Below are 24,133 nucleotides of genomic sequence, written 5' to 3'. Positions count from 1 at the left end.
AGGGCTCGGAGTCTCCCATGATGCTGGGGGATTCCAAGAGCGACCTGGAAGACGTGGACTCCTAATTCTCTTCGCCAAGATGGGGGTTTTTCCACTGCTGAAGAAAAAGGACCTTGATAATCTCTCCGGTGGAGACAGGGTTGTGGCTTTTGCGCAGCCAATCAGAAGACTGTAACTGGTAACTGTAACCTCCGCGGGGTCAGGAAAACGGAGGACGTGGACGCGATGCAACCAGTGGGAGCGTCTCCCCCACCCACCCTAGTAAAGCCACAGACTTCAGTGAACGTACACTCTTCCACTCTTCATCAGCAGGACCCAAGCTGCTGCCATCACCTTCACATTCGGTTTGGCTTTTACTAAGGGGCTTTGTAGATTTTTTTTTTTTTAAACGGTTCATGTGTGAATACCATCCAGGCCAACAGATGAAGTCAAATCCGTTATTCTTTTTCTTTTTTTTTTCCATTACCATACAGTGCTGCAAAACAAGTAAGGTGTTGAGTGGGTTCATTTTAAAGGTTGATTTTGTTCTTTTTTGCCAATGTAATTAAATAGAAACTATTCATAATGTAAAATTGTGTTCCATAGATGTAATTTCAAATGTAAGATAATATTTTAAAGTACTCTCTGCCTTTCTGAGTTTCTGTATCTGTGTGCTTTAGTTCCCTCTAGCAAGAACTTGTCAGATTTTGGAAAGTCAAATTAGTCATAAGCTTTTTTTTTTTGTTGAGGATATTTTTAAATGCACTTTAAGGTCAAATTCAGTTTCATATATTTTGAAAGCAACATCTGACGAGTCCCTTTCTAGAGTTAATTGAAAGCTCACGGGTGCAGGCATCTCTTTTGTTTTGGTTTTATCTGTACAGTGGCAGTTGTCCCAAACAGATTTTCTGTGGGACTAGCTGAGCAGAGGCCTCTGAAGAGAACTGCTTTAGGTGGGTTTTGCAGGTTCAGTGAGGAGGCTGCTTGTTTCAGGTCAGAATCAGGCTACTGTTTTCCCCCATAGTGCCGTGCGGAGCTGTGCGCGTCCACGGCAGCCAGGGCCTGGTCTTGGGGAGCGTTGACAGTGCTGTGAGAGTGGCGTACGGATCAGTGCCCCTGGGAAGCTGTGGCTGCGGAGCGCTGGATCGGGCTGTAGGCCGAGCGGATGGACGGCCGTGAGAACAGCGATGCGCTGGAGAGCAGCGGTGAAAAGAGAGGAGAGTCTGCTCCTCCGCTCCTCCACCCCTCCTCCCCTCCGCCCGCCTGACCCGAGTCTGCTCTTTCAGCAAGGCTCCTGAACGACGAGCAGTGAGACGTTTGTCTGCTGGATTTTATTAGTGTTTTTTTTATTTTATTTGAATCGTCTGGGGTTTCTTTCTCTTATTTTTTATTTTTTTTTGCACGTTTCGATTTCTGTACCCTTGCTGCCCTGTGATTTGATTGACCATGCCTTACGCTGTCAGATTCGTTTGCTCCTTCTGAGGACGGCTTTAGAGGCCTCTGCAATCTCTCGTGCCATTGGCTGATGGAGAGCCTCCACACTACACTTGCTGGAAGAAAGCACATTAATCTGAGAGGTAATACTTGGGTGCCAACTGATTAGTTTTTTTTTTTTTTTTAAATCAGAAACATTAGACGCAGTATGTATATTTTAGAGTCTAATGTGGTAAACGTAGACATGAATTATATTCCGCGGAAAATTCCACACACCACTTTAAAACGTCGGCAGTGTGGTTCCTGAAGCCTGGTGCATGGTTTTGCCAAATCATGGTGTGGAACTGGGTGCGGCAGAGCACTTGCAGGTGCGTTAAGTTTGCTAAGCGGCGCGTTGTCAGTCTTCAGCCCGGCGAAAGTGACCTCTACTCCCTCCCGTAGGAAGCAGAAGTCGCAGAAACACCGCCTGCTTCACGTTTCACTCAAACGGTTCCTCCGGTCCGCAGAGAAGTGTGCGCTACTAGCCGCCGTGTCTAACGGAACTGGAGCTGGTCCGCGATATACTGGAGGTCAGACGATGCGACAGCCCGTTTGGCTTTAATAGGGGTTTTTTCAGCTGTTTTATTTGCCTCAGCCCTTCGTTTGCTTTCTCTTTTGCCTTAGCGCACGTCTGTGCGTAGGGGAGGGGGGAGCACGTTAGCACGTTATCCCGACCCGCGGCCCGTGGAAGGAGCCTTTTAAGTGCCTTTTTACAAAAAAAACCTTCAGACTGTTTGAGTGCACCGCTCCTGCCGCTAGGAACAGAGGTGTACAGCAGATCAGTCCCAGTAAACCACCGTGTGCTGGCTTTCCTGGGGTAAACAGCATGGCAGAGGCAGATTTACGGACTCCGCGCAGGTACCGAACGGGGCTGCGCGTAGACGGACCGCCGCCGAGGCTGGTCTACCTGCGAGCAAGCCGATGAGCTCATGCACCGCAGTGACGAATGGCCCTTCCCTAAATTCAGTAGGCCGCTTGCATTTGATATTTTTTCTTGCGTTCCTTCCGTTCCTCGTGCTGTTTTGGCAGGGTATGATGTGGGGAAAGTGCTGCTTCACCTTCAGTTTTACAGCATAGATGCCTGGGTATACAGCTTTAATTAACACTTCAATGTTTACAGTGTGTGGACCTACCTAGCAACTACAGAACTTGGAATGTTACTTTGAAGTTCAGAATGAAATTCTGAGTGGATGGATTTGATTCCATGGCATCCTTACAGTTTGCACTTCTCAGTAAGTGATTCTTGGCCACTTTTTTCACTGTTCTATAATTTAGTGGAGAGGACAAGGGCTTTTCCGATCCATTCATATTTTTTTTTAGAAAGCAGAATATTCTAGATGGTCTGCTTGTAGTGCACCTCATTGTGAAACGTTTTTTCTCTTACTCCCTGCAGCTGAATGTGGTTTTCACAATCCTTTTTGCATTTTGTGCGTGCGTGTGTGCGTGCGTGTGCGCTCATGTGCGCGTCTGTTGTTTTACGTGGTTGTGGCATACTGGTGATCCACACATCGGCCGGCCTTCCGTCTTTGCGCGTCTCAACTTCGGAAGGCAAAAGTTCGCCTGGTTTCACTGTGTGAAGGAACAGGCTTTTCGCTCCGATGGAGAGTGGTGATGGGGTTAGGAAACCCGGGGGGACGGGGGAAACTAGGTGGGAATCCACGCGATTTCATTTGATATGCAATTAATCAAGTCGTAGTTTCTTCCACTGAGTTGGAAGGGCTTTTTTTACTTAACCTCTCTGTTCCGTCAGGAGAGCCCCTCTGAGATGCATTGTGGGAAGAAGACCGTTGAGGGAGCAGTTCAGTGCCTTCACAAAAGGCACGATTGTGTTGTCGTTTGCCCCCCCACACCCACCCCCACCCCACGTTCTCTGAAGGACATTTGTGACGAGGTCAGAGCATGATGTGAAAACTTAATACTGTGACAGCAAAAGCCTCCTCTCTCTCTCCGAACTTTGTCAAGTTGCCAAGGACAATGCATTCACTCTTCATCGAGACAATGATTAAAGAAACATCCAGTCAAAATTTGTGGTTTAAGTAAAACTACCAGGGTTTAATAATAATAAACGAGAAGTATCGTCGGGTATTTTCCCCAGTCTGGCACCAGTAGTCTATTTCAGAAAGTTCCAATCAGTCCTTTGTTTTTAAATTGGGGTGAAGGGGTGGGTGTGAGCATACGGGTTTTTATTCAGTGTCATTTTGCTTTGAGCATTCATTTTGCTGAAGTATGAAGTGTCGGAATTCTGTAATGCATGTTAAAACGGAGTGTTAATTTGTACATCAGAGTTTGATTATGGGAATATTTGATAAAAAAAATAAACTGGAATGCACAACCTTTTACAAATATGGTGTTGTGGAGTTACACATCTGAAGATCATTTGTGGTTTTAGTGCTCATGATGATAAAAACATTGCAGATAATGCATTTTTAAAAAGGCTTTTTATTGTAAAAATGCCATTTGATGAGTACAAATATATACAAGTGCATTTAAAATACTTTGGTTCATAATACATTTTGATACAGTGTTACCTGCATGCATAAATGAATACAGTAGGCTCGGTGGGAAAAATGGTGAACCCTGTATTAGGCACTATTGGTTCATCTGCACTGGAATTAAAGCATTCGGGAGGAAATGCAGGGGCACCTTGATCCTTGAAATGGTGTCACAATTTAACCCCTCATCAAGAGTTCAGAAGCTTTAATAAGGGACATCTTAGCTGTGGTTCATTATTCTAATCAAACGTTCAGCCACTCTAATTTGGACATATAATTCTGGACTTTTTATTGGAAGAAAGTATGATTGACATCAGGTGAAGTGTAGCTGAATTTACTAAGACGACAGCTGAACTGTAAATGGTAACCGTTGACAACGTGGCTACATGTAAACTCCCGAGGCTGTGGGAAGGTCAGATTGTATGGCCATTACACAAAATGGCTGCCGTTGCGCAACAACGTAGTTACTTGCCAATTGGAACGTGTCACGTCGTACTTTCAGAACCACTGTGACTGCGGAGCCGGTGAACTGCCTCGTACCTTATTCTGTTTCAAAAGTCCGTTACTCAAACGGAGTGGATAACGGGAAGCTGCCAGGACAGGCAGGCGATCTCTTCTCGTCTCCGAGTGTACTTTAAACGTTTAGCGATAACGCTGGAAAGTGGCCTGACGGGAATCCATGTATAAAATATATATCATAAAGGAAGAGCTGAGTGCAACGAGAGGGCCCTCTAAAAGCAGGGGCCGACGGGCCGGGGCTCTGGCGCTGGAGATTATTTATGGTTGCTCCCGGTGCGCTTCTGGGACCGGGCGTGGCGGCAGCAGATGGCGAAGGCCTCGGCCCCCTCACCGCCCCCGGAGCTCGTCACCACGCAGGTGTTCCCCCTGGCGTAGGCCCCGTGGGTGAGGGAGCCGCGGGACAGGGTGCTGCAGCCCGTCAGGGTCCAGCCCGCCTCGCAGGACACCTCCACCTGGGACGCGTGCGACAAAGCACAGCTTCGATCTCAAAAACCTCGCCAGGACGACCGGAAACACAGTCCATATAACGCTATCATATCTACGTAAAACAGAACTTACGCGGACAGAGGAAGTATTTAATCTACTGCAATGTTAAGTGTTCGTGCTCTGAAGGAGAGGTAATGTGTAGAGATTTAGCCCCTGCGTGTGCTTTTTATGAAATGCTGATGTGTTTTTCAAGCCTGGCTCAGCCGTGAGCTGGTTCTTGGCTGCGTGACAGCCTGATGCAGCAGTGAGCGTGCGCGTGCCCGGTGGGCATGCCCGGTGGGCGAGCCGCGGAGGCGCTCCGTACCAGCTCGTTGAAGCCAGGCGGCGCGTGCTCCTTCAGCTGGCACTGCAGGCTGGGAGCCCGGCAGCAGGAGGCGTGCGATTTGGCGCCCTCCCCGCTGGAGCACGCCGCGTTCCTGACACCGTGGAGGGGCCGCGTGGAGTCGGCCGTTCCCCCGGAGACCGAGTGGGAGCTGCAGCCTGAAGGGGGCGGAGTCAGAGGGCGTCAAAGGCACGTGTGTGGTGACCCTTCTGACAACGCATTCACTGTTCCCATTGGGTACCCACAGTTCTGAACTTGTGTTTGACTCTCAGAATACAATCGGTGTAATGAATCCATGCTTGTTGACCATAAGAAGCCTTAAGTGGGGGTCGTACCTGTGAGGTGGTGGTCTGGGCTGGGGCATGCCACCGCTGTGCCCTGCTGCTCGGAGGCACTGGCCTGGCACTCTGCGCTGGCCCAAATGCAGCAGCGGGCGATGGCGTGAGCCCCTTGTCCGCCAGGTCCGTTATGGGCGATGCACTCCTGCTGGCCCTCTCGCTCCTGCCAAAGAGAAACCAGGCAAGGCACACAGGTGACGTTCTCACGTATAAATCACAATGTGGAAGAGCGGTGTGTGCGTGCAAACAGCAGTGCATTGTGGGTCCAAGGGAGTCCTCCACTCACAGAAATGGTTTCTCCCGCACGGACACCGTTGGGGGAGAAGCTGGAGCAGCTGAACATCTCTTCTCCAGGTCCGCAGCGGGCCCCCGCAGTGTCCGAAGATGAGGTGCCAGACTTCTCCGACCAGACCGACCTGCACAGTAACTCCTCTCCTGGGACAACAAATGAACACAGACTTCATTCCTAACCGTCTGTGTTTTTTTTCCTCCCCCACCTTCCATTCATGCATCCCTCTTCAGGGCATCAACCACGCCTTGGTTATATACCGCTGTCACATCTGACCTTCGGACGTGGAGGTGGGCAGCGCGGCCACCATGTTGGGAGTGGTCAGACGATGCTCCTCGGGGAAGGCACTGAGGTCCATGGCGTGCTTGACAGAGTGCAGCAGTAGCCGCTGCAGGACCTCGGTGGATGTGAGGTTGGGGTTAGAGTTGAGGAGCACAGCAGCTATCCCTAAGGGAGAAAATACCAAAAACATACTTCAACTGTCAGGGACATGTGCACTTTTCATCTTGCACTGTTCCAAAACCTCTAACAGGAGACAAGTCTACAAGACTGGTTAATTTGATTTTGTTGATGAGTCACAGATATGATGTCACATTATTATGTGAGTGTGGTCTGCTCAAGTTGCATCTGGACAGCAGTGCCTCTGTTGCCTCCTCACCGGCCACATGGGCAGCTGCCTGTGACGTGCCACTGTTGGCAGTGAAACACGTGGGACAGTCACTGGAGGCGCTGATGATGTCATCTCCGGGAGCGAAGAGGTCAACACAGCGGCCATAGTTGGTCCTGCTCACCGGCTGGTCTTCGAAGTTTGTGGCACCCACAGTGATCACCTGTGATAGAGGATATCAGCTTTCAAAAAACTGCATCTGCTAGATCAGTGGTAACCAACTCTGTTTCCGAAGATTTACTGTCTTGTAGGTTTTCATTCCAGTCCTAACAAAGCACACCTCATTCTACAGCTAGAGGTCTTGTTGAGTTGCTAATTAGTAGAGTCAGGTGTGCCAAGTTAAGGTTGAAATTAAAACCTACAGGAGGGTAGATTTCCAGGAACAGGGTTGGTTATCACGGTGCTAGATGTTCCCTGCAAAGATTGGACTCCCTGTGATTGGAAGAGGTTGGATAGCATTTAGCATGTTCAGTTCTCTGCTGCAGAAGTTACCTGTGGTTCAGACGCGGGCGAGTAGAGGCAGGCGTCTTCGTGGTCATTTCCTGCCGCGGCGATGACCACCCCGCCGTTGCGCACCGTCTCTCGGCAGGCGGTATTCAGGGTTCGACTGAACCCGCTCACGAAGGGCAGCAGCACAACCAGGGGCCTGTACGGTTGGGCCAGCAGGGTTGTGCGGATGTACTCCAGGGCTGCAAGGCAGCGTAAGCGGCCCTCGGTGTAAACGTCACTCAAATCAGTAACCAATGAAATGGCAGAAATCGCCTCCGCTCCTTCAGAGCCTTGGCTGAGTGGTACACAGGAGCCCCTGGCAGGCCACTCTCCCTCTACCTACCCGAAAGAGCCCCGGACACAGTGCCCTTCCCCTGGCAGTTCAGCACACGGACGCTGTTCACAATGGCCCCCCTGGCCACGCCCGAATCCCTGCCATTAACGATTCCGGCTGTGTGGGTGCCGTGACTCTCGCACGTGCTGGCCTGAGGGAGGGAGTGGGAGTGTGGGAGAGAAAGAGAGGGGTGTGTTGAATTGGGTGGCTTTGTCCATAAGCTTTGTCATTGTGGCTTGTCATCCTGCCTGTGCATAAACATTGTTGTCTATCTCCTTAACCACTGTTGTCTTTTAAAAAAAAAAAAAAGAGTTTGAATGGTTTGAAAGTTGTAAACGGCAAACACATGTTTTGGGATACTGTAGATACAATGTTACATAGAATCTGAACTGAGCACCAGAGCCCAGTCTTCAACTAAAACACTGGCAAACAAATGGATACAAACAGATTATTTGCCTTTAATCTGGTATAAAATCTCTGCTAGTGCTTTTTATTTTATCTTGAAACAACAAATTCCACAAGCTTCATAACCTGTGGATTAAAAGGCCACGTTTAGTATTCCAGTATATTAGAGAAAACCATGGCAATTTTTTTATTTATTTAAGGCATTTTCGCAAATGGAAAAGAGGACTGCTAAGAAACAAGCGGCTTTTGCAAACTCGTCTGCCACCCAATGGCGATAATCTGACACTGCACCATTTACGATCAATGCTTATATTGAGCATGGCTTGCATCCATACTGAATGTGTGCAGTGCAGAATAAAGATATATTTTGCATTTGAATAATCTGCAATGTTAAGTTATGTGCATTACAAGAAAACGCAGTGTTGGCACTTCTACCAGGTGAATTAATCATGAAGGAGCTTGATAGTTAAGCAATTAAAATTCTCCAATGAATGCTATAGTATGTAATATTCTCGATAATAATAATAATAATAACAATAATAATAATAAATAATAATATCCATTTTAATTATTGTTTTTTTCCTGTACTGCAAGCTGTCTGTAAGTCCTTTCTTAGTGTGATCTACCTGTCGATTGATCTGGACGCCGTCCTCCTCTGGAACGTTGTTAAAGTCAGTGACCTGGACCCGCCCCTCGAGCTCTCTGTGACTACTTAGAATACTGGTGTCCAGGAGGTACACCTCCACCTGCCCACCGTTATCTGAGAGCAAACAGAAAGACATGAGCACAGGCACTGCATACCGCACACGTAACATTCAACATTGCAGGAGACCCAAAATATACGATAAAAGACACTTTCCAAGTCTATAATTTTATGAACTATTGACAAATTATGCAGCATTCAGCATCGGATGAAGAACACATAGCCATGGGGACTGTGTGATGTTGGAGGGCCACAGAGAAGCCAACTTGCTGAATTTACTTGGTGGGCTGTACTTTCCAGCAGTGTGTTCTGTCTGTACAATCCGGTCAAGATTCCACGGAATGCCCTGCGCGAAGATGGAAGAGTCTTCCTCGATGTAGTCCACGTGCGGCAGCCTGACTGCCTGAGATGGAAACATCAACAAACATCTATAAACATCAGCTTAAAGAACCTGTCCCAAACCTAGTCTGAAACCGCTACAGAACACCAAAAGATGCCCTCTGCCATCTAAAAAGCACCTAAACTAACTGGCTACTAGGCTTCTTAAAAATGTATTTATTTTTAAGAAAATGCAGTCCACCGTGCATTTTTTGTTACAGGGTATTTCATATCTAACACATATTCAGTCTCATGAAAAAGGGTATGGCCTTTATAGTGTGTGTGTGTGTGCGTGTGTGTTTGAGTGTGTAATCCATTGTAATTATGCAGGTGTCAACCTAGCCCTGTTCTCCAAAAGCCGTGAGTATTAGAGCTTATTACCAGGTGAAGCACATCGCTGCTCATCTTGACAAGAAATCCACGGAAAGCTCCCGAGAAGGTCTGAAGGACTTCTATAAGGTGTCCGTGTTTGGCCGCGCGTGCCAAGAGCCTCCGCTTCGTGCGCTCCATTTGAGACTCGTGAGTGCCTTCGCGCATTACAACAATATACTGCCCAGGCATTCGCCATGCGTCCTGTGCGTAAAACCACAGTTGGTTACTGGTGGGGGTGTGGCGTGTAATTTGTTTTAAAGTTTGTGTTCGTTTTACATTAGCAACACGTTTTATACATAGCGGCAGGGCCTAGAAGGCTTGCATTGAAGTCTTATGAACTGTTGTAGTTATATGGAATAATACTGATATAATTAACCTGAAAAATGCCAAGGTTGAAATCCTTAGCATACTTAGCTACGATTTATAATCGTCTGCCCAGGGTGATTTTGCGATGCTTTTAACAGCTAATTCTATTTCAGACATCATCCTTTTATGCAATAAAAACAATAACATTTCCTAAATTGTTATTCAGAAAATAATACTCCGATTAGGAAAATAAACATAGATTGTGAGGACAAAAGTGCAGAGTTGATTACAAAATTAAACGAGTCTGCTGCTGAAAAACTTTATAACCGGCTAACGACCCCCAGTACAGATTTCCTATTGTGGCCATTTTATTAATAATAGTAATATTGACACGGAAAGGTAGTGGTGCAAGAGTGTTTGGCTCAGGAATAACGCAGCAACGATGGTCGTGATTCATCAAATGCGGGAGTAAACGGACAATAGGAGGACAATTCGCTAGCATTTACCTTATTACACCTGAGAAAATCTGCAGTTGGTTCAGTTCCAGATTCTGGTTGGGTATCATCTTGAAGAGTCACAGACAGAATCAGACCATCGTCCTCAGCGTAGTCTTCAGCCCACACGGTAAAGGGAAAAACAAGGCACAAAATAAAAGCAAAGTTGAAAAATTTGACTAATTGCCCCATTGTAGAATGGGCTGATGATGATGGGGTACCTTCTACTGTATGACTGTAGTTAATACAGAATTATAATATGATCCAAAACAAAACAATCTACTGTCTTTTTGAACGTGATTCGCAATTACTTTTGCAATGCCTTGATAAATTGCCTAAAAGCTTTTGGCTATTATAATAGTGTTCAGATACTATATCTTCTTGAGTTGGCGCTACCCTCAAGGCGGGGACTGTGACGTTTTGGGGGGTCACGCCACTCCGTTTGTATCGAACGATTCTGCATTGTTAATGAACACATGTGCACTCATAGTGAAGGAGTCGGATTTCACGTGGTCTGCAGAAATATGGTAACAAACGACGTTACTACAACAAGGGCAATTGGATACTGATACACGAGCTATCGTGGGAAGCATGAGCTGTTACTTAATATCCTAGTTTTGATTTTATTTCTCCTTTACAAAATTAGCCCATATCCAAGAAGACACCTATTGTGAATTTGATTTAGCATTTCAGGAAACATTTTAGCATTAATCGATTTTGAGAAAATAACTAGCATTTATCTACTGAAATTATATACAAACATACCCAGTGGGTTCACTTAATGTAACCAGATAACAATACAACAGAGAAAAGTTTTATGTTATTAGCCCATTGTAATGAGAACAACAGTTAGTGCTTCTAAGAAATAGCCAAATGTTTATATGTATAGGATGGGCTGCTGGGTGTCCTGTGCTGGTAAAACTGTAGATTCCTGTGTGTGGTCTGAGATACATTTCTGCTCATGCAGCCTCAGTCTATGGTGGCATTGGCCAGCCCAGTGGTACTGACCATTGCCTTGGTCCTGAGCGAAGGTTTCAGTGAGTAGGACTGTCAATGACACCACTCTTCTGGTTGAGTTCACCTTCTAGTTGATCTGGTTGATGCCTTAGGCATGCATTAGTGTGCATTAGGCTAATTCAGCCGCCTGCACATTAAGTCTCTGTTATATCCCAAAATGCACCTGTGTTAAAATAACCAGGTGTACAGTAGTACAGTAGGATATATACAACCTCAGCACAGGTTGCTGGGTCTCACCAAGTTGCCAGTCTCATGAACACATTAATTCTCATAAGTCCCTTGAAATGCTGGCAGGAAGAGAAGCACTGAATTTTTATCAAGGTAAGATCCTGTAGTGTGGAAATGTTGTGACTTAGTCTGTTGCATGCTGAGAAGGTTGGGCCCTGGTTCTCAGGTCGTAAAACGTGTGGGCTGTGGGCTTTGCTGGGGAAAAAACCGTATAGATTTTTCCAGTGGTAACTCAATACTGCTCTCTGCTGTATTGAAGGTGAAAATGCCAGTTGTGGCTTTGGAAAACAATAAATAAAGCACACAGAACTCAGGCAGTTGTCAGGAGTAAAACCTATCGCGGTATCCAGTGTTTTATTAAACATCCTTCACCAGGAAAACTCGCAGAGCATTATAAAATACAGTTCAGCATACAAGTATCAAATGACCACATGCAAGGCAGTCCAGCACACAGCTGCCTGTGAAGCCAGCACAGTTATCTTGTCCGGACACGATAAAACGCAAAAGCATACATATTGGCATTCATGTTTTTATCATAACTGTAATGTGCACATTTATCATTACAGCTAAAAGCACTGCAGCCCACTATGTAAATTAGACCCAGTTACGCTATGAATGAGTCGAACCTCATTTTTAAGCCTTGGTCAGAAGGGAAAGTGGGGTGACCCACCATGGAGGAGCACAGGGCACAAGCCAGCTTGTAGGTAGTGATGAAAGACCGTAATAGCCTGGGTGGTGTGATTAGGACTGCGGCATTTTACATTTGAGCTGCAATTTGAGGGCAAGAGTAGTCCAATGAGAGAAGAGCTAAGGGGGAGAACCGCAACGGGGCTGTTTTGGAGAGGCTCCGTAGAGTTTATTGGTGATCATCCAGGAGATGCCCGCAAAGCGCTGCAATGTTCTTGGATGAGTCCAGAGTACCAGGGGGGGATGATAGAAAGAAAGCTTTGACTGCTATGTAAATCATGATGATACGAGCGGCTCCAGCAGTCTGGCGTAGAGGAAAGAGAGTAATGGGCGGAGGACTGAACTGCTTGACTTAGCGGAAGCAGAGCTAGGGGTATTGCACAGGATTAGGAAAACGGTGGAAGAGATTAAGTACAGGACATAAAAGCCTGGTCAAGTCATGCCTTTAGCAGAAATGAAGTCAGCTGGTTCCCCTTGCATGCTGAGATCCGGTGGGGGGTGGGGGGGTGGGGGGGGGATCGATGAGCATCACTCTCCTCGCTGGACCAGTGCTGGGAATATGAGGATGTTTCCTGGTCCTGAGATGAACTGAGCATGCTCTCTAGGGGTAATGGGTAAGCAGGCAGGAAGGTTCTGTGGCTTTATTTATAATGGTGATGGACGTGCAGGGGGCTCGGCTGAAAACAGATCTGTTTTTGTGCAGAGATATGCCCATTAGGGGAGTGGTAACAGGGAATGCAGAAAAAAAGGAACAAAGCAACTAAATGAGGGCCTTTGAAGGAAAAGTGCTGTAGAGCAGATAAGTCTGATCGCTAACATTGATCACTATGTCTGGCCACTTTCACTTTCTCCAAGGTGTATCCCCTTAAAGGGATAGTTCACTTTACGTAGGTTTTGCTTGTACTATTTCAGTTTCAGTATATTATATTGATTGAGCCTGACAGTTATTGTGTGCAATGAAGCAGGTAAAGGGCATCTGGGTGTCTGTGGTCTAAAGAAACATATACTTCAAGCAACTCCAAAGTAGCTTCTACAGCAATGATGTTTATTGGTTGTACATATGAACAGATTCATTTTATACAGTATTTACTCACAATTTTAACCATATCAGTTTTTTTAAAATCACGCCAGTACTTCAGCTATAGCACCGCAGGCATTAGTTCCAACATATCTTAATATTAAATATAGTAAAATAAAATAAAAATCAAGTAATATACATACATGCAACCTCTGGGAGCATAGCATCATTCTACAAGCTGCTTTGAAGTGAATTCATGTTTTAGACCATGAACCCCTGCATGTCCTATACGTGCCATTGTGAAGCTGGGAGGTCATCAGAAACTTCTGTGAGTGCCTCCAATATCTGTCCTTGGGTGCTTGCAAACAAAAACTGTTTGAGTAAATCAAAAACATATATTAAAACTGCAATAATGAAAACCCAAAAAGTGAACAATCCCTTTAAAATGAAAAATACAACATATCCCACAGCATTACTAAACAATTTATTAATTTCTCGTAAGTGTGAGAAAGAGCGAACAGCTATGTATAGCAGTGCAAGTACAGAAGTAATAATTTTGGAACTTCAGTACCATTTTTGGGAGTAAACTTTTTTTTTTTTTTTTACAGTGCATCAATCTCCTTTAGCCATATCTGTGCAGTGGCAGATACACTTGTGGCCCTTGAACTCATTAAGTGAGCTCCCTGTTATAGTAGTATGTACATACGGTAAAGGGCAAATGTATGTAGTATGAGCAGAAGAAGCTCAGAGCAGAATTGCAAATAAGGACATGCCAGTGTGCAGCACTGACTGATACCACTTCGTGGCATCACATGAACATGTAATCTTTGAGTTTGGAGGCCTCAGGATCCTCTTATTTCCAAATAAAGGGCTCCCCTACTGGTAGGCACTGAATAGTTTATAACATAACATCACTCCATAGGCACTTCTCAATTGCCGCTGTAATTGGCAGATAGGGGGATATCCAACTAGGGGGTTGGGGGGGTGGGCAGGGTGGTTGGGGGGCAGGGGGAGGGCAGACTCCCATTCAGAGCTCTCCGCTGAGTCAAGTGTTCATCTACTTATGCAGAAAACAAACAGGAACGCTGCCAAGGCTCTGAGGACTGTTGGGAATTCTGCCCTTTGCTTCTTCAACTGTAGTTTACGAGAGACCCATAAGCCAGATGCAGTCTTCACTCGCTGTCAGTCCCCCCTCAAAAAGCTTCTTTTTCTACCATGCTCTTGTAAGAGCTTTTGCAGCAGTTTCCTTGTGAAAAAAAAAAATCCAGGATGTGATTCAAATGCTCTCCCAGTGGCTGGCCTAACTGAGCCTGCTTGTTGCCAGGGTGTGATCTCATCTGAGGGACGGGCCAGCAGTGTGCTGGAATCTGAGGTAATCAGGACTAGGGCCTTTATCCTCAAGAGTTTCATTAACCCCTCCTTCTCTTTGGCATCTGTTTGACTTACCTCTGTTTTAATGGTGCGGGTTTAATGGCAGATTGTGTAGTTTATAGCAGTTTTGCTTTTAGTAAATCTTCAGTTTCAAAGCAGTGGTGAACAGAGTGTGATTGTGAAGAGAAACCTAAGACTGTGCAGATGGTTCAGGTCTCTCTCACATTGAATTAAAACCACACAAAGGAAATACAATTGCATTTAAACTTTATTTATGAGTGGAAACCTATGTGCTTATTAGGACGTAGGATGTAAAAGGCAATGTGCAATTGTCCTGGACCACCCTTTTCTTTTCAAAAGTATTAAGTTATAGATAGGTGGACACCAACTAAAATAAAATATCACAAGAGCTGGGTGGACCAAACCAAATTTGACCATTTTCCATTGAATATACTTGAAAAAATTATACATTCAAGTGGTACCTTCTGGCTTCTCCTACTCTTTCAGTCCAGACCGTGAGTTTCACTCACTGTCCAAGTCTGATCCGAGGTGACATGGGTCCTCCACTTTCCCATAATACATCTCTGGCTCAGACTCTAGCTCTGCTGCTTGGCGCCCTGGCAGCTGAGTGCCGGTGTGGAGCAGGACCAGCAGGGGGCAGCTCTGAGTTGCGTGTCCGAGGACTGCGCTGTGGCCTGAATGCTCCGTCGGCACCTGGAGCCCAGTCCCCGCCTGTGGCTCAGACTGAGCTGACCCGTCTCCCTCGCTCTCCAGGTCATCCTGAATGACAGCCAGGGGCACTCTGACTGACTCTGCTGCACTACAGGGGCAGAGAAGAGAGACAATATCACTGTCAGTCCTGCGCTGGGGAACTCAAACTGAGTTTTTCAGATCCTGACAGTAGTTTCATTTCTGTTCTCCATTCTAGCATGTACCATTCTAGTTGCTAAGTCACAGTGTCAAGAATGAATTCATTCAACTGTTGAATCAAATAGATAATGACAGTCCTGCATGTAGGGAAATGTATTAGAAGGCGGCACTCGATTCTACCTTGTTTTATCTATAAATGTATGTGGTTTTTAGTAGTCATAGCGACAAAAGCTCTTTTTGCCTTTTGCTGGATGTGATCATCAATACGACAGTCACAGTAATCACATCAAAGACTGATCTCATTGTGAGACCACAGTAAGTCATTAGCTCCAGTTTGAAGGATATCTCCGATACAGGCAGTTGTCATTACGCTCCAGCGTGAGTGATTTCTATGGAAAAGGGATCTGGCCACTGATAGGCTATTAGAGCCCTGTGCTGTGCTCCATTGTGTCATATAAAAAAAATCATCAGAGGAAGAGATTGAATTAGACTGTTGTCTGTAGAGCCAAGCCAGTGACTGATGGAACAAGCCACTCATTACAGCGGTATGGGCTTCTATCACATGGTTCTATCGCAGCGCAAGTCTGTCCCAACACCCGCTTCCTCATCACGAGACCACGGTCCTCTCCGCATGTCCGCAGTTACCTCTTATGGGAGTCCTGAGTCACAGTGAAACTGGCAGCTTTCCCAGGGCTCCAGCTCTCTTCCTGGCTGTACGTGACAAATGTCACCTGAAAGAAATGCACGCGCAGTGACCGTTCTTTTGGGCCTGACTACACGAAAACAAGATATCTCTTGCTGTTCTTACAGTTGAAGTAAAGAAGTGGCACTGACAGTAAAGACAATAGCAGAATACAAAACTTAATACAGAATTATTTAAAAATCGCTAAAATAACAGAATTGTTGCAGTGTGTATGATATAATTTGATCATACGCACAGAGAAGGAAAAATACAAAGCAGATACAAATAAGTATATCTCAACCCTAATAAGTAATATACTCATAATACTGATCAACGTATAAGCACACTGTTTTCTACAGTGTTCCTACCTTAGGATAACACTGGCACATGCTCCAAACAGTGCCAATGCCCACCATGAGCACGCCCATCGCGCAGAAGGTAGCATACACCTGGGGCTCCTCCACGCTCATGATGAAGAGGCCGACGGCCACCACGAACAGCCCCAGGACGATGAGCCCGTAGCGGTAAGGCTTGTTCTCGACCATGGTGCGAGACCCAGGGGCGGCGGGGCTCCGGAGCAAAGCTGTCAGGCCCCGCTAAGGGCAGGTCATCGGGGACAGAGACGCGCCAAGATCCCCTGTCCTCCGTGCTCTGAGACATCAGGCCGATGCAGCAGAGGTGAAATGGAACCAGGGCAGGGCAGCGTTCCATTCAGCTGAGTTTGACTGACCGTGCCAAGTGCCAATGAGCTGCAGAGTCACCCATATCACTGCACCTGTAATGAGACTTGGCCAGGTAACCTTGCCCCAGGCTGCCCTTTCGAGAGGCCCTGTCTCCCATTCACCTTCACCCGCTGGCTGCTGAAAAACAGCAGTATCTAACAGGACACTTGAACGGGGTGCAAAAATGAGCTATCGACCCTGCTGGGTAAAGTACTAGTTGTTTAATAATTGCATAGAATATAGTTGTTAATCCTTGAAGATGCAGAATATTATGGAAGATAATATTCATTATAGCCAGTGATTAATTTCTCAAAATATAATATAGCCTTTACGTAAGTTCTTTGATATACTATATCAACCTGTATTTATACAAAAGCACCATCCTTAAGCCAATGCATGTTATATTTTATTTACTTTACAGACCATCATGTAAAATTCATACTTTAATATGTACAGATACATAATAAAGCATATTCAGATAACACATTCAGAGTAAACCAATAATGGTTATTTTCTCAATTATGCTCTTTGTAATAAATTCTGTTATAAAAAGTGTACTTTTTCCATTAAAAAAATGATGATCAATATTTTAGCTGTATGAATAGTCAGACAGATTACCAAGAGAAACACAAGTAAGACATAAATACAGTGACTTTTTCATGTTGAATTAAAATTATGAGAAGACCTAAAATTGTGACAGGACACAAACACACACTCCCAGTGCAAGGATCCATGTTCCACATCTTGCTAATAACACTCTGGAATTAAACTGTTGCAGTTGAAAACGTGATCAGTTAATAACTAACAGACTGTACTGCTCAATGCAGTATGAACAAAGCAAATGCACGCATGCATATCGCATTTTAATAAAAACCTGAGATTCTCTAAAAATCATAGTCTGCTAATCATCCTATCTCAACAGCCTTAAAGTATTGAGTATTCCTCTTACAGACAAACAATTATGAGACAACTTTTAAAGATAATCTCTTAGACCAAGAGCTCCAGCATACATGGATTGGGGATTTACCTGTCCTTGGATCAATAGCATGCTACTGAGGGCTTTCTGCCATTAGCTGGGAGGCAGACATTAGGGATGTCAAAAGAGGACTGGGGGGGACGCTGCCCTGGAGTATTTCTAGATTCCAGATTCAAACCACTAAAGAAATTCTCAGTGCACCCCTCTCTCCCCCCCTCCCTCTCCACACACGCACACCCTTAACATAATGGATAGAATATGTTTTGTTACTTTATGTACCAACTGTGTCACCAACTCTTCGTGTTTCAGAGTTGGTAAAAGTCCCATTGCCCTGGACTTGCTGATCCCCAGTGCGATTCTGCCTTGGCTTTCCTTCTCCCTCTTATGTGGGAAAACTGAAATCTTTAAATAGTATGAGCAGTTAAATCGCCAGTGGCTTGGTTAATGACTGCTTCCTGTGAGAAGCCTATAAAACCAGCACCATTCTGACCCTTGGAGGGTATCATTCTTTTCTTGACCTCTATTCGAAAACAAATATGCATTTGTCCAAATACATCAGCCAGACTGTTGCCAAACTCATTATGAGTTCATAAGGTGCAGTTTTTAAACATGAGTTCCAAGGAACCGTGTCCAGCTACAATGAAAAATAGTAAAGGCACTGTGTTGAGTAATAGCGGGACTGAGGGGGTCAGAGGTGCTGGACGTTGCCCAGGGCACTCTTCATCACAGTTTCATAAGAGGGTGGCGGCTCCATGTCCCAGGGTGGGGGCGTTCCTGGGACAATGTTCAAATTGGGCTCTGGTGGGGGAGCGCTTTCCGCTTCTCTGTCCTCCGACACAGCCCTGCGGATCCTGTCCAGCCTTCTGCAGGACAACACATAGAAGGGCTGAGCATTGTGACTAAAAACATGCTGAACAGAGGCATTAACATGAAGACTGTTCCCATAGTAGACACCATTATTCACAGCTATCTATCACTGAGAACAGCTTCTTTGAAAAGTGTCGGTTTTGCAGAACAAGGATGTGGAAGCCATACTTACTGGACAAGCACTGATCAACACAGAATGGAACTGACACCTGATGTGTTGTCTTTGTTGTGTTAAATTCAGCGATGCATAGATAAAAGGTATCAGGGACGAAACTGGTCTGCTGCCTTTCTGATCTTTTTAGCCAAACAAACACAGCCCAATTACATCTAAGCAGATTATCCCCATATTAAATACGCCTTGGATCCCTTTCTTTTTGTACTGTGGAATATAGTGCCTTCCTAATATCCAGTTTTTTTTTCCATAGAAGTGTAATTTTCTTTCATCTAAAAGCAGGGACTCTGTTTCTCAGGCCCCCAGAATGGCGAGTCAGTTTTGCGTTGAGCTTGAACAGCGAAACTATGTGTTTATTCCACTCACACAAACAGCCTCCCTGATGAAATCTCAACCACATGCTGCTCTGATCGCTTCAGCATGCTCACCAGTCAAACAGCCACTTGGACACGACTGCAATAAAGCTTCTGTTTTCTATTAGCATTGTTCTCTTAATCTTATAAATGTGCTGCACTAAGGCCAGAACTTGCCAAACGGCCTCATCTATTTCTGCTCCGGTCAAGCTCAAAGATGACACACTGCACGAGAAACAGATCAGATCCTACCCCTCTTCCTCTCACTTCACTCAGCACATTTATGAGGCGATAAAAAATTGGAAGTTGCTCCAATATCCCACCACGTCTTGTCATGTGGTTCCTTTATTCATAGGACTACTCATAGGCAAATGTTTTGTGGTATTTTTTTCCCCCCAGATCTCATCGAACATTCACCTCCTAACCACTTTTAAAGTCGCTCAACATTTCCTGGAAAAAGTGATGATAAAGGCCTTTGTGTATTCCTGGGCAACCAAGAGTCTTGTTAGACAGTTAGCAGTGCTAGTGTGTAATATAAACTGTAGTGACAATCACAAATTAAACAGAACAAGACCAATAGCCTTGTCCTGTCCAAGGCAGTAAGCAGCCCCCTTCCCTCCCCAAAGCTTCATCTTCGACCTACTTCTATAATCAGATCATTCATTACTTTCCATCTTGTCTTTACCTCTTAGGCATTTCAGAACAGATGCCGCAGACAGAACACAACAGAGGCAAGACATTCAGCTTTTAATTATCCACTGAACCACATGGGTTTCTACATTACTTAGATTTGTAGTTTTAATCATAAATCTTCTACTGACAAAGCAGACCTGCCCCCCAAATACATCTTCTTTTTTCATTTGCTGTCTAACCTTACCTCTGAAGGCTGATGGCCTGGTGATGACTGTAGCGTGTACCAGTGCGTGGGTGTAACAGAAAGTGACCAGGGACAGCCACGGGGTGAGACTTCATCGCCATGTAGACGCCCAGCACCATCAGGAAAAATCCAACCAGGCCCAGCACAAGACCAATCCAGGTCACCATCTGACCCACGCACAGGAATATCAAGCCCCCCACCGTCATGAAGAGGATGCCCAGTGACAGCACTCCACTGTGGGGGGAAGGCATCCCTCCTTTGAGCCTGCACACCACCGGCTGTGGCTGTTAGCCCCTCTCCTGATGAGGAGCAGAGGCACAGTGTCACTTCATCCTGCCTGTCAACTCACATCCAAGATTTCTAGTGTGACTGACACCGGAAAGGCAGGGGTGGACCACAAGAGCACCACCGATAATGTCACAAAGACAAAATGCAATTAGACCTTTTGCTCACCCGATCATTCACTAATTATGAACGTTAAACCCAAGGACAACACATTCTATTTCGCTAGACACTAGACGCTGTGTTACAATATTTACGTTGTCCTCAGATATTCAGTGGATTCATATGTTTGTTCCTCTGGAAATTTTGGCCACACTCCTCTGTCGCTTGTTGCTTCCTTACAAGATAGCATCCACAGTGGGTCGTATTTTCCTATCCCGTAATGAATAAATAATAATTTAACTTGAAATACTAACGTTACTATACAGTACATGTTCGAACGAGGATCGTGTCACAGCGCCTGTATTATTACAAGGATTCAAAGGAAAGGCAGAATACTGCAACTGAAAAAAATATGCAGTAGTAGTATCACGTCCAAGTTGCATTGAAAAGCCACATTCGCTATACTCTAAACATGATTTTTTTAATATTTAAAAAACATCTCGAAAACTGTTGCATTTTATGACGTTGATACTGTTGCTCCGATCAGACATTTATTATTTATTATAATAACATCATACAAGCGAACCTAAATTTAACATCAACATTTGAGGTGTACATGTTTGGAGGCAACATAATCGCGAACGCAAAGACTAGGGATTCTCCGCGCAAAGACAGTAGCTCTAGCGAGTGGACAGCAGTATAAAGAAGTTGCCTACCTCAAACTTATTTCAGTAGCTGCTTCCAACGAAGTAATCGATGGAGAACAAGTTAGTAGCACTTGGCTACAGTGGATATAGCCAATGTGCGTTTAGTGTTCTTTTCCCTTGTCCTCTTCACTTTAAAATTTATTTAGAAATGGCTGAGAAAAGTTGATAATCCCAAACAAAGATAAATAGAACGAGAAAAATGCTAATACATTGAAGTTTATATACAATCGATGACTAGCCTACTGTTTTTTGTACAATGAGCAAAACTGGTTCAGCAGAATTTTAGCATGTGCTATTATGAATCCAGTAATGGTGCATGGCGATCGATACAGAGTCATTGCAATAAAAGCGAAAACCCCAAGCGCAAGCCAACTAACCCTGCCTGTCTTCCCAAACCCCGTGGACTGCTGGCGAGAGGAAGTAGGTTTAAACAGGATTTTAGCTGGGAGAGGAAGAGGGTGGCAGATGGAGAGATAAGAATTGCACTGTTTGGAGGCTGGTTTACAAATTGTCTAATCAAAGGCCATTGAGAAATATTTTGCAAATTTAGGTCACTGGGAAAAACTGCCTCTGCTGCTCTGCTAAATTACGCTTTAAAAAATGGTTTCTCGTTGGTGTAGCAATAGAAGTGTCGCAGACACGTTTGTTTCCCCTCAGTTTTAGACTGCGGTAAAGATTTCAGTTCGAGATTCGGTCGATATGTCGATTCGGTGCTTATAGTACATTTTTATTCAAACGATCACATATTCGGAAACTTGGCTTCTGTATGCTATTGTGTGGTTTTGAATTCACCCCGGGGGTTATTTTATTTGTCATTCACGTCCATTGCACTTATATTTCTGTATGTACTAATGTACTGTAGACCAGTGCTGTATTGCTATGGGCTGTATATGTTTTTCACAGCCTTTATTTGACCTCCCACCATCGTGTAGTCTATGAAGATCAACAGCGTCCAGTGTTGTTTTCATTCAATGTATATATTCACATACACACACACACAGCCCATGCACAACTCTGATCAAAGCAAATGAGAATTTTAGTACCCCAAGCCCCATACTCCATGCCCATAGTTAGCCTATGTAGTAAAAATATGGTATATTTCAATAATAATTATAGAAGTAATACTAATAATAACAACAATACAAAATAAATAATAAAGGTTTCACAAACTCTACAAGATTGTGAACATTTCTGGTGCCCACTTCCAGATGATTACATTAGAATCACGTAGTGAACACATGCGGAGGACATTGGTGTTTGTCTCAGGAATAAGTACACCTAAATATTCTGATTAAAGAGCAAGAATGCTTATGTCTCCTTACAGTACATGCACATAATGATATAGCCTATTAAATATATTGCTTAACGGAAATAAGTGAAATTAAAGGTTTCACAAATCAGACAAGGGTAGTGAAAGTTTGTAGGCCTATCATCTTCCATTTGGTTTCAGGTCATTTTGTGTTTTGGTAAAGGACCAGCCTTTCAATCCATCTTTTCATGCCCATGATAAGGCATTAAGTATATAGTATATTTGTAAAATTATTAAAAATGAATAAAATGTTTCTATGAAGTCTCTACAAGGGGTCCAATTCCAGATGCTAGGTTGAAGTCATATTGGCCTACATTTTTGTTAAAGTGTAGACATTGAATGACTCCTTTTGTATCTTAAGGCCTAATAGAAAAAAATATTTTACATTTATAAAAGTTTCACAAAGCTGGCAGGGCTAGTGAAAGCTTCTACATGGGGGCCTAGTTCACATGCTGTTTGAAATAATTGTTAAAGAGCAACAAGAATATGAATAGCTCCGTCCATGTCTATTATGATGTATTAATTATGATGTATATTAGAACAAAAAATTAAAAAGGTTTCACGTCATAGAAAAGATGTGCAACTTTCTGGAATACGTGGGGTCCCCTTACAGATAGCTATAGTTGGTTTGATGAAGCACACCATTTATGCCTCATTTCATGCCCGTGATGGTCAGACAAGGTATGACAATAATCCTATAATGAATAGGCCTACAGTAATGGTAAACTATAAATGTCCTGTTCCATCTATTTATTTGCAGAAAATGTCATATACACGCAATGATTAGCTTTTTAAAACAGTTTTCCGGTAATCGTTTTCCGCGTGTGGAGATTCTATGGAACAACTTCCGCATATTTTATTACATCCCCTGGCTACACCCTCATTGAATTCAGAAAACAAATGCTGCAATACGCAAACGGTTTTTTTTAAAAAAATTGGTCGCTGGATGAAGCGTTGAATTAGAATTGTCGAGTGAATTCCGAACTGAATCTGCCCCGCGGTATCTTATAGGCTATCTGCTGTCCACTTGATGAATTTGAACGCCTCCTACACGAACACGTCGGCTATTTAAAAAAAGTCCACTAACTTCGCCAGTCCACTTTTCTCTTCCGAGTAGCCTATATATAAAGAAAAATTGCCTAAATTACTTAATACTGAGCGTTTTGTTGTAGCCTACAGGCTATCGGATAATTATGGTGGTATTATTTTGTAAGGTAAAGTTTCTCTTTAAAGCCGATTTACTGCCATCGTTGGATCAGCAGGCTTATTTCTACCTAGTCATCGTCTATTAAAAACTGTTGATTGAGAGATCAATCAACAGGCGTATGTCATGATGAAAATAAACTTGTTGATGATCGATGTAGGCCCCCTGTTCATTTGCGAATACCACAACTGTAAGTGACAACTTTTTCCATAGGCTTACACAGTAAACCGAGCAGTCTCAAACTACATAATGTGGTGCTTGTAGTTATAGGCCTATTCAATATGAGCTTTTATAGATTTGTACAGATTAGGTTCACACGCAATTGCAAAATGTATGAACATTTGAATGGTTAAAATTTCCCCAGAGCGTGAAAGTGCAAATGGCTGGCGTGAGATTCGTTTACACGGTCGCTGCATGCACAAAAGCAAAGCCATAGCTAAAGAATGCGCTGTAAAATTTGTAATTAACTAACATTACTGTAAAGGAGAATTCCCCTCCCCCTCCCACTAAGATGTGTTTCAACAACGTCATGGTCTACATCTTTTAAAATGGAATTCCCAGTTGGAATTAAAAACTGTGAGAAATAGTCTACCACCAAATGAGAATAACATTTGTGAAATTTATTTCGTCTTGATATAGACAA

The 24,133-nt window shown here is 44.3% G+C and overlaps 4 protein-coding genes across 4 annotated transcripts in view; 1 reads left to right on the top strand and 3 right to left on the bottom strand.

Moving 5' to 3' along the window:
• The window catches only part of usp24 (ubiquitin specific peptidase 24), a 51,394-nt gene extending 47,599 nt beyond the window's left edge, over positions 1-3,795 (top strand). Inside the window, exon 67 of the mRNA XM_064333502.1 lies at positions 3-3,795. Coding sequence (XP_064189572.1) covers positions 3-65 — 63 coding nt within the window. The 3' untranslated portion in view covers positions 66-3,795. The remainder of the gene's footprint in view (positions 1-2) is intronic.
• Positions 3,796-3,873: 78 nt separating this feature from the next.
• Positions 3,874-10,411, bottom strand: pcsk9 (proprotein convertase subtilisin/kexin type 9). Its single transcript, XM_064333499.1, has 12 exons — positions 10,059-10,411; positions 9,256-9,447; positions 8,776-8,899; positions 8,420-8,553; positions 7,398-7,539; positions 7,058-7,254; positions 6,557-6,728; positions 6,175-6,345; positions 5,896-6,044; positions 5,607-5,772; positions 5,254-5,429; positions 3,874-4,915 (listed from the first exon to the last, which is right to left on the bottom strand). The coding sequence occupies exons 1-12, from the start codon at positions 10,236-10,238 to the stop codon at positions 4,718-4,720; spliced, it is 2,001 nt and encodes a 666-aa protein (XP_064189569.1). The 5' UTR covers positions 10,239-10,411; the 3' UTR covers positions 3,874-4,717.
• A 4,206-nt stretch (positions 10,412-14,617) lies between these two features.
• On the bottom strand, positions 14,618-16,880 carry bsnd (barttin CLCNK type accessory subunit beta). The gene is made up of 3 exons (XM_064333497.1): positions 16,288-16,880; positions 15,883-15,968; positions 14,618-15,187 (listed from the first exon to the last, which is right to left on the bottom strand). Exons 1-3 carry the CDS (start codon positions 16,462-16,464, stop codon positions 14,890-14,892), a joined length of 561 nt encoding a protein of 186 aa, XP_064189567.1. The 5' UTR covers positions 16,465-16,880; the 3' UTR covers positions 14,618-14,889.
• A 145-nt stretch (positions 16,881-17,025) lies between these two features.
• On the bottom strand, positions 17,026-21,406 carry si:dkeyp-51f12.3 (uncharacterized protein LOC107988041 homolog). Its single transcript, XM_064333498.1, has 3 exons — positions 20,987-21,406; positions 19,887-20,185; positions 17,026-18,480 (listed from the first exon to the last, which is right to left on the bottom strand). The coding sequence occupies exons 2-3, from the start codon at positions 20,135-20,137 to the stop codon at positions 18,306-18,308; spliced, it is 426 nt and encodes a 141-aa protein (XP_064189568.1). The 5' UTR covers positions 20,138-20,185; positions 20,987-21,406; the 3' UTR covers positions 17,026-18,305.
• Between the last annotated feature and the right edge of the window lie 2,727 nt (positions 21,407-24,133).

The sequence above is a fragment of the Anguilla rostrata genome, chromosome 4, assembly GCF_018555375.3.
Source record: "Anguilla rostrata isolate EN2019 chromosome 4, ASM1855537v3, whole genome shotgun sequence".
NCBI classification, from domain to species: Eukaryota; Metazoa; Chordata; class Actinopteri; order Anguilliformes; family Anguillidae; genus Anguilla; species Anguilla rostrata.
This window is presented reverse-complemented; position numbering and strand designations above follow the sequence as displayed.

What these genes read in the sequence shown, in the direction of transcription:
- pcsk9 (XM_064333499.1), bottom strand. Translation starts at nt 10,238, where the DNA reads ATGGGGCAATTAGTCAAATTTTTCAACTTTGCTTTTATTTTGTGCCTT. An exon ending in GGCAGCTGCCCATGTGGCCG is followed by an intron (nt 6,346 to 6,556) that starts GTGAGGAGGCAA and finishes TTTCTCCCTTAG; the next exon opens with GGATAGCTGCTGTGCTCCTC. An exon ending in CGCCTGGCTTCAACGAGCTG is followed by an intron (nt 4,916 to 5,253) that starts GTACGGAGCGCC and finishes CACGCGTCCCAG; the next exon opens with GTGGAGGTGTCCTGCGAGGC.
- bsnd (XM_064333497.1), bottom strand. Translation starts at nt 16,464, where the DNA reads ATGGTCGAGAACAAGCCTTACCGCTACGGGCTCATCGTCCTGGGGCTG. An exon ending in TGTGCCAGTGTTATCCTAAG is followed by an intron (nt 15,969 to 16,287) that starts GTAGGAACACTG and finishes CATTTCTTTCAG; the next exon opens with GTGACATTTGTCACGTACAG. An exon ending in ACTCAGGACTCCCATAAGAG is followed by an intron (nt 15,188 to 15,882) that starts GTAACTGCGGAC and finishes CTGCCCCTGTAG; the next exon opens with TGCAGCAGAGTCAGTCAGAG.
- si:dkeyp-51f12.3 (XM_064333498.1), bottom strand. Translation starts at nt 20,137, where the DNA reads ATGCCTTCCCCCCACAGTGGAGTGCTGTCACTGGGCATCCTCTTCATG. An exon ending in CAGGCCATCAGCCTTCAGAG is followed by an intron (nt 18,481 to 19,886) that starts GTAAGGTTAGAC and finishes GTTGTCCTGCAG; the next exon opens with AAGGCTGGACAGGATCCGCA.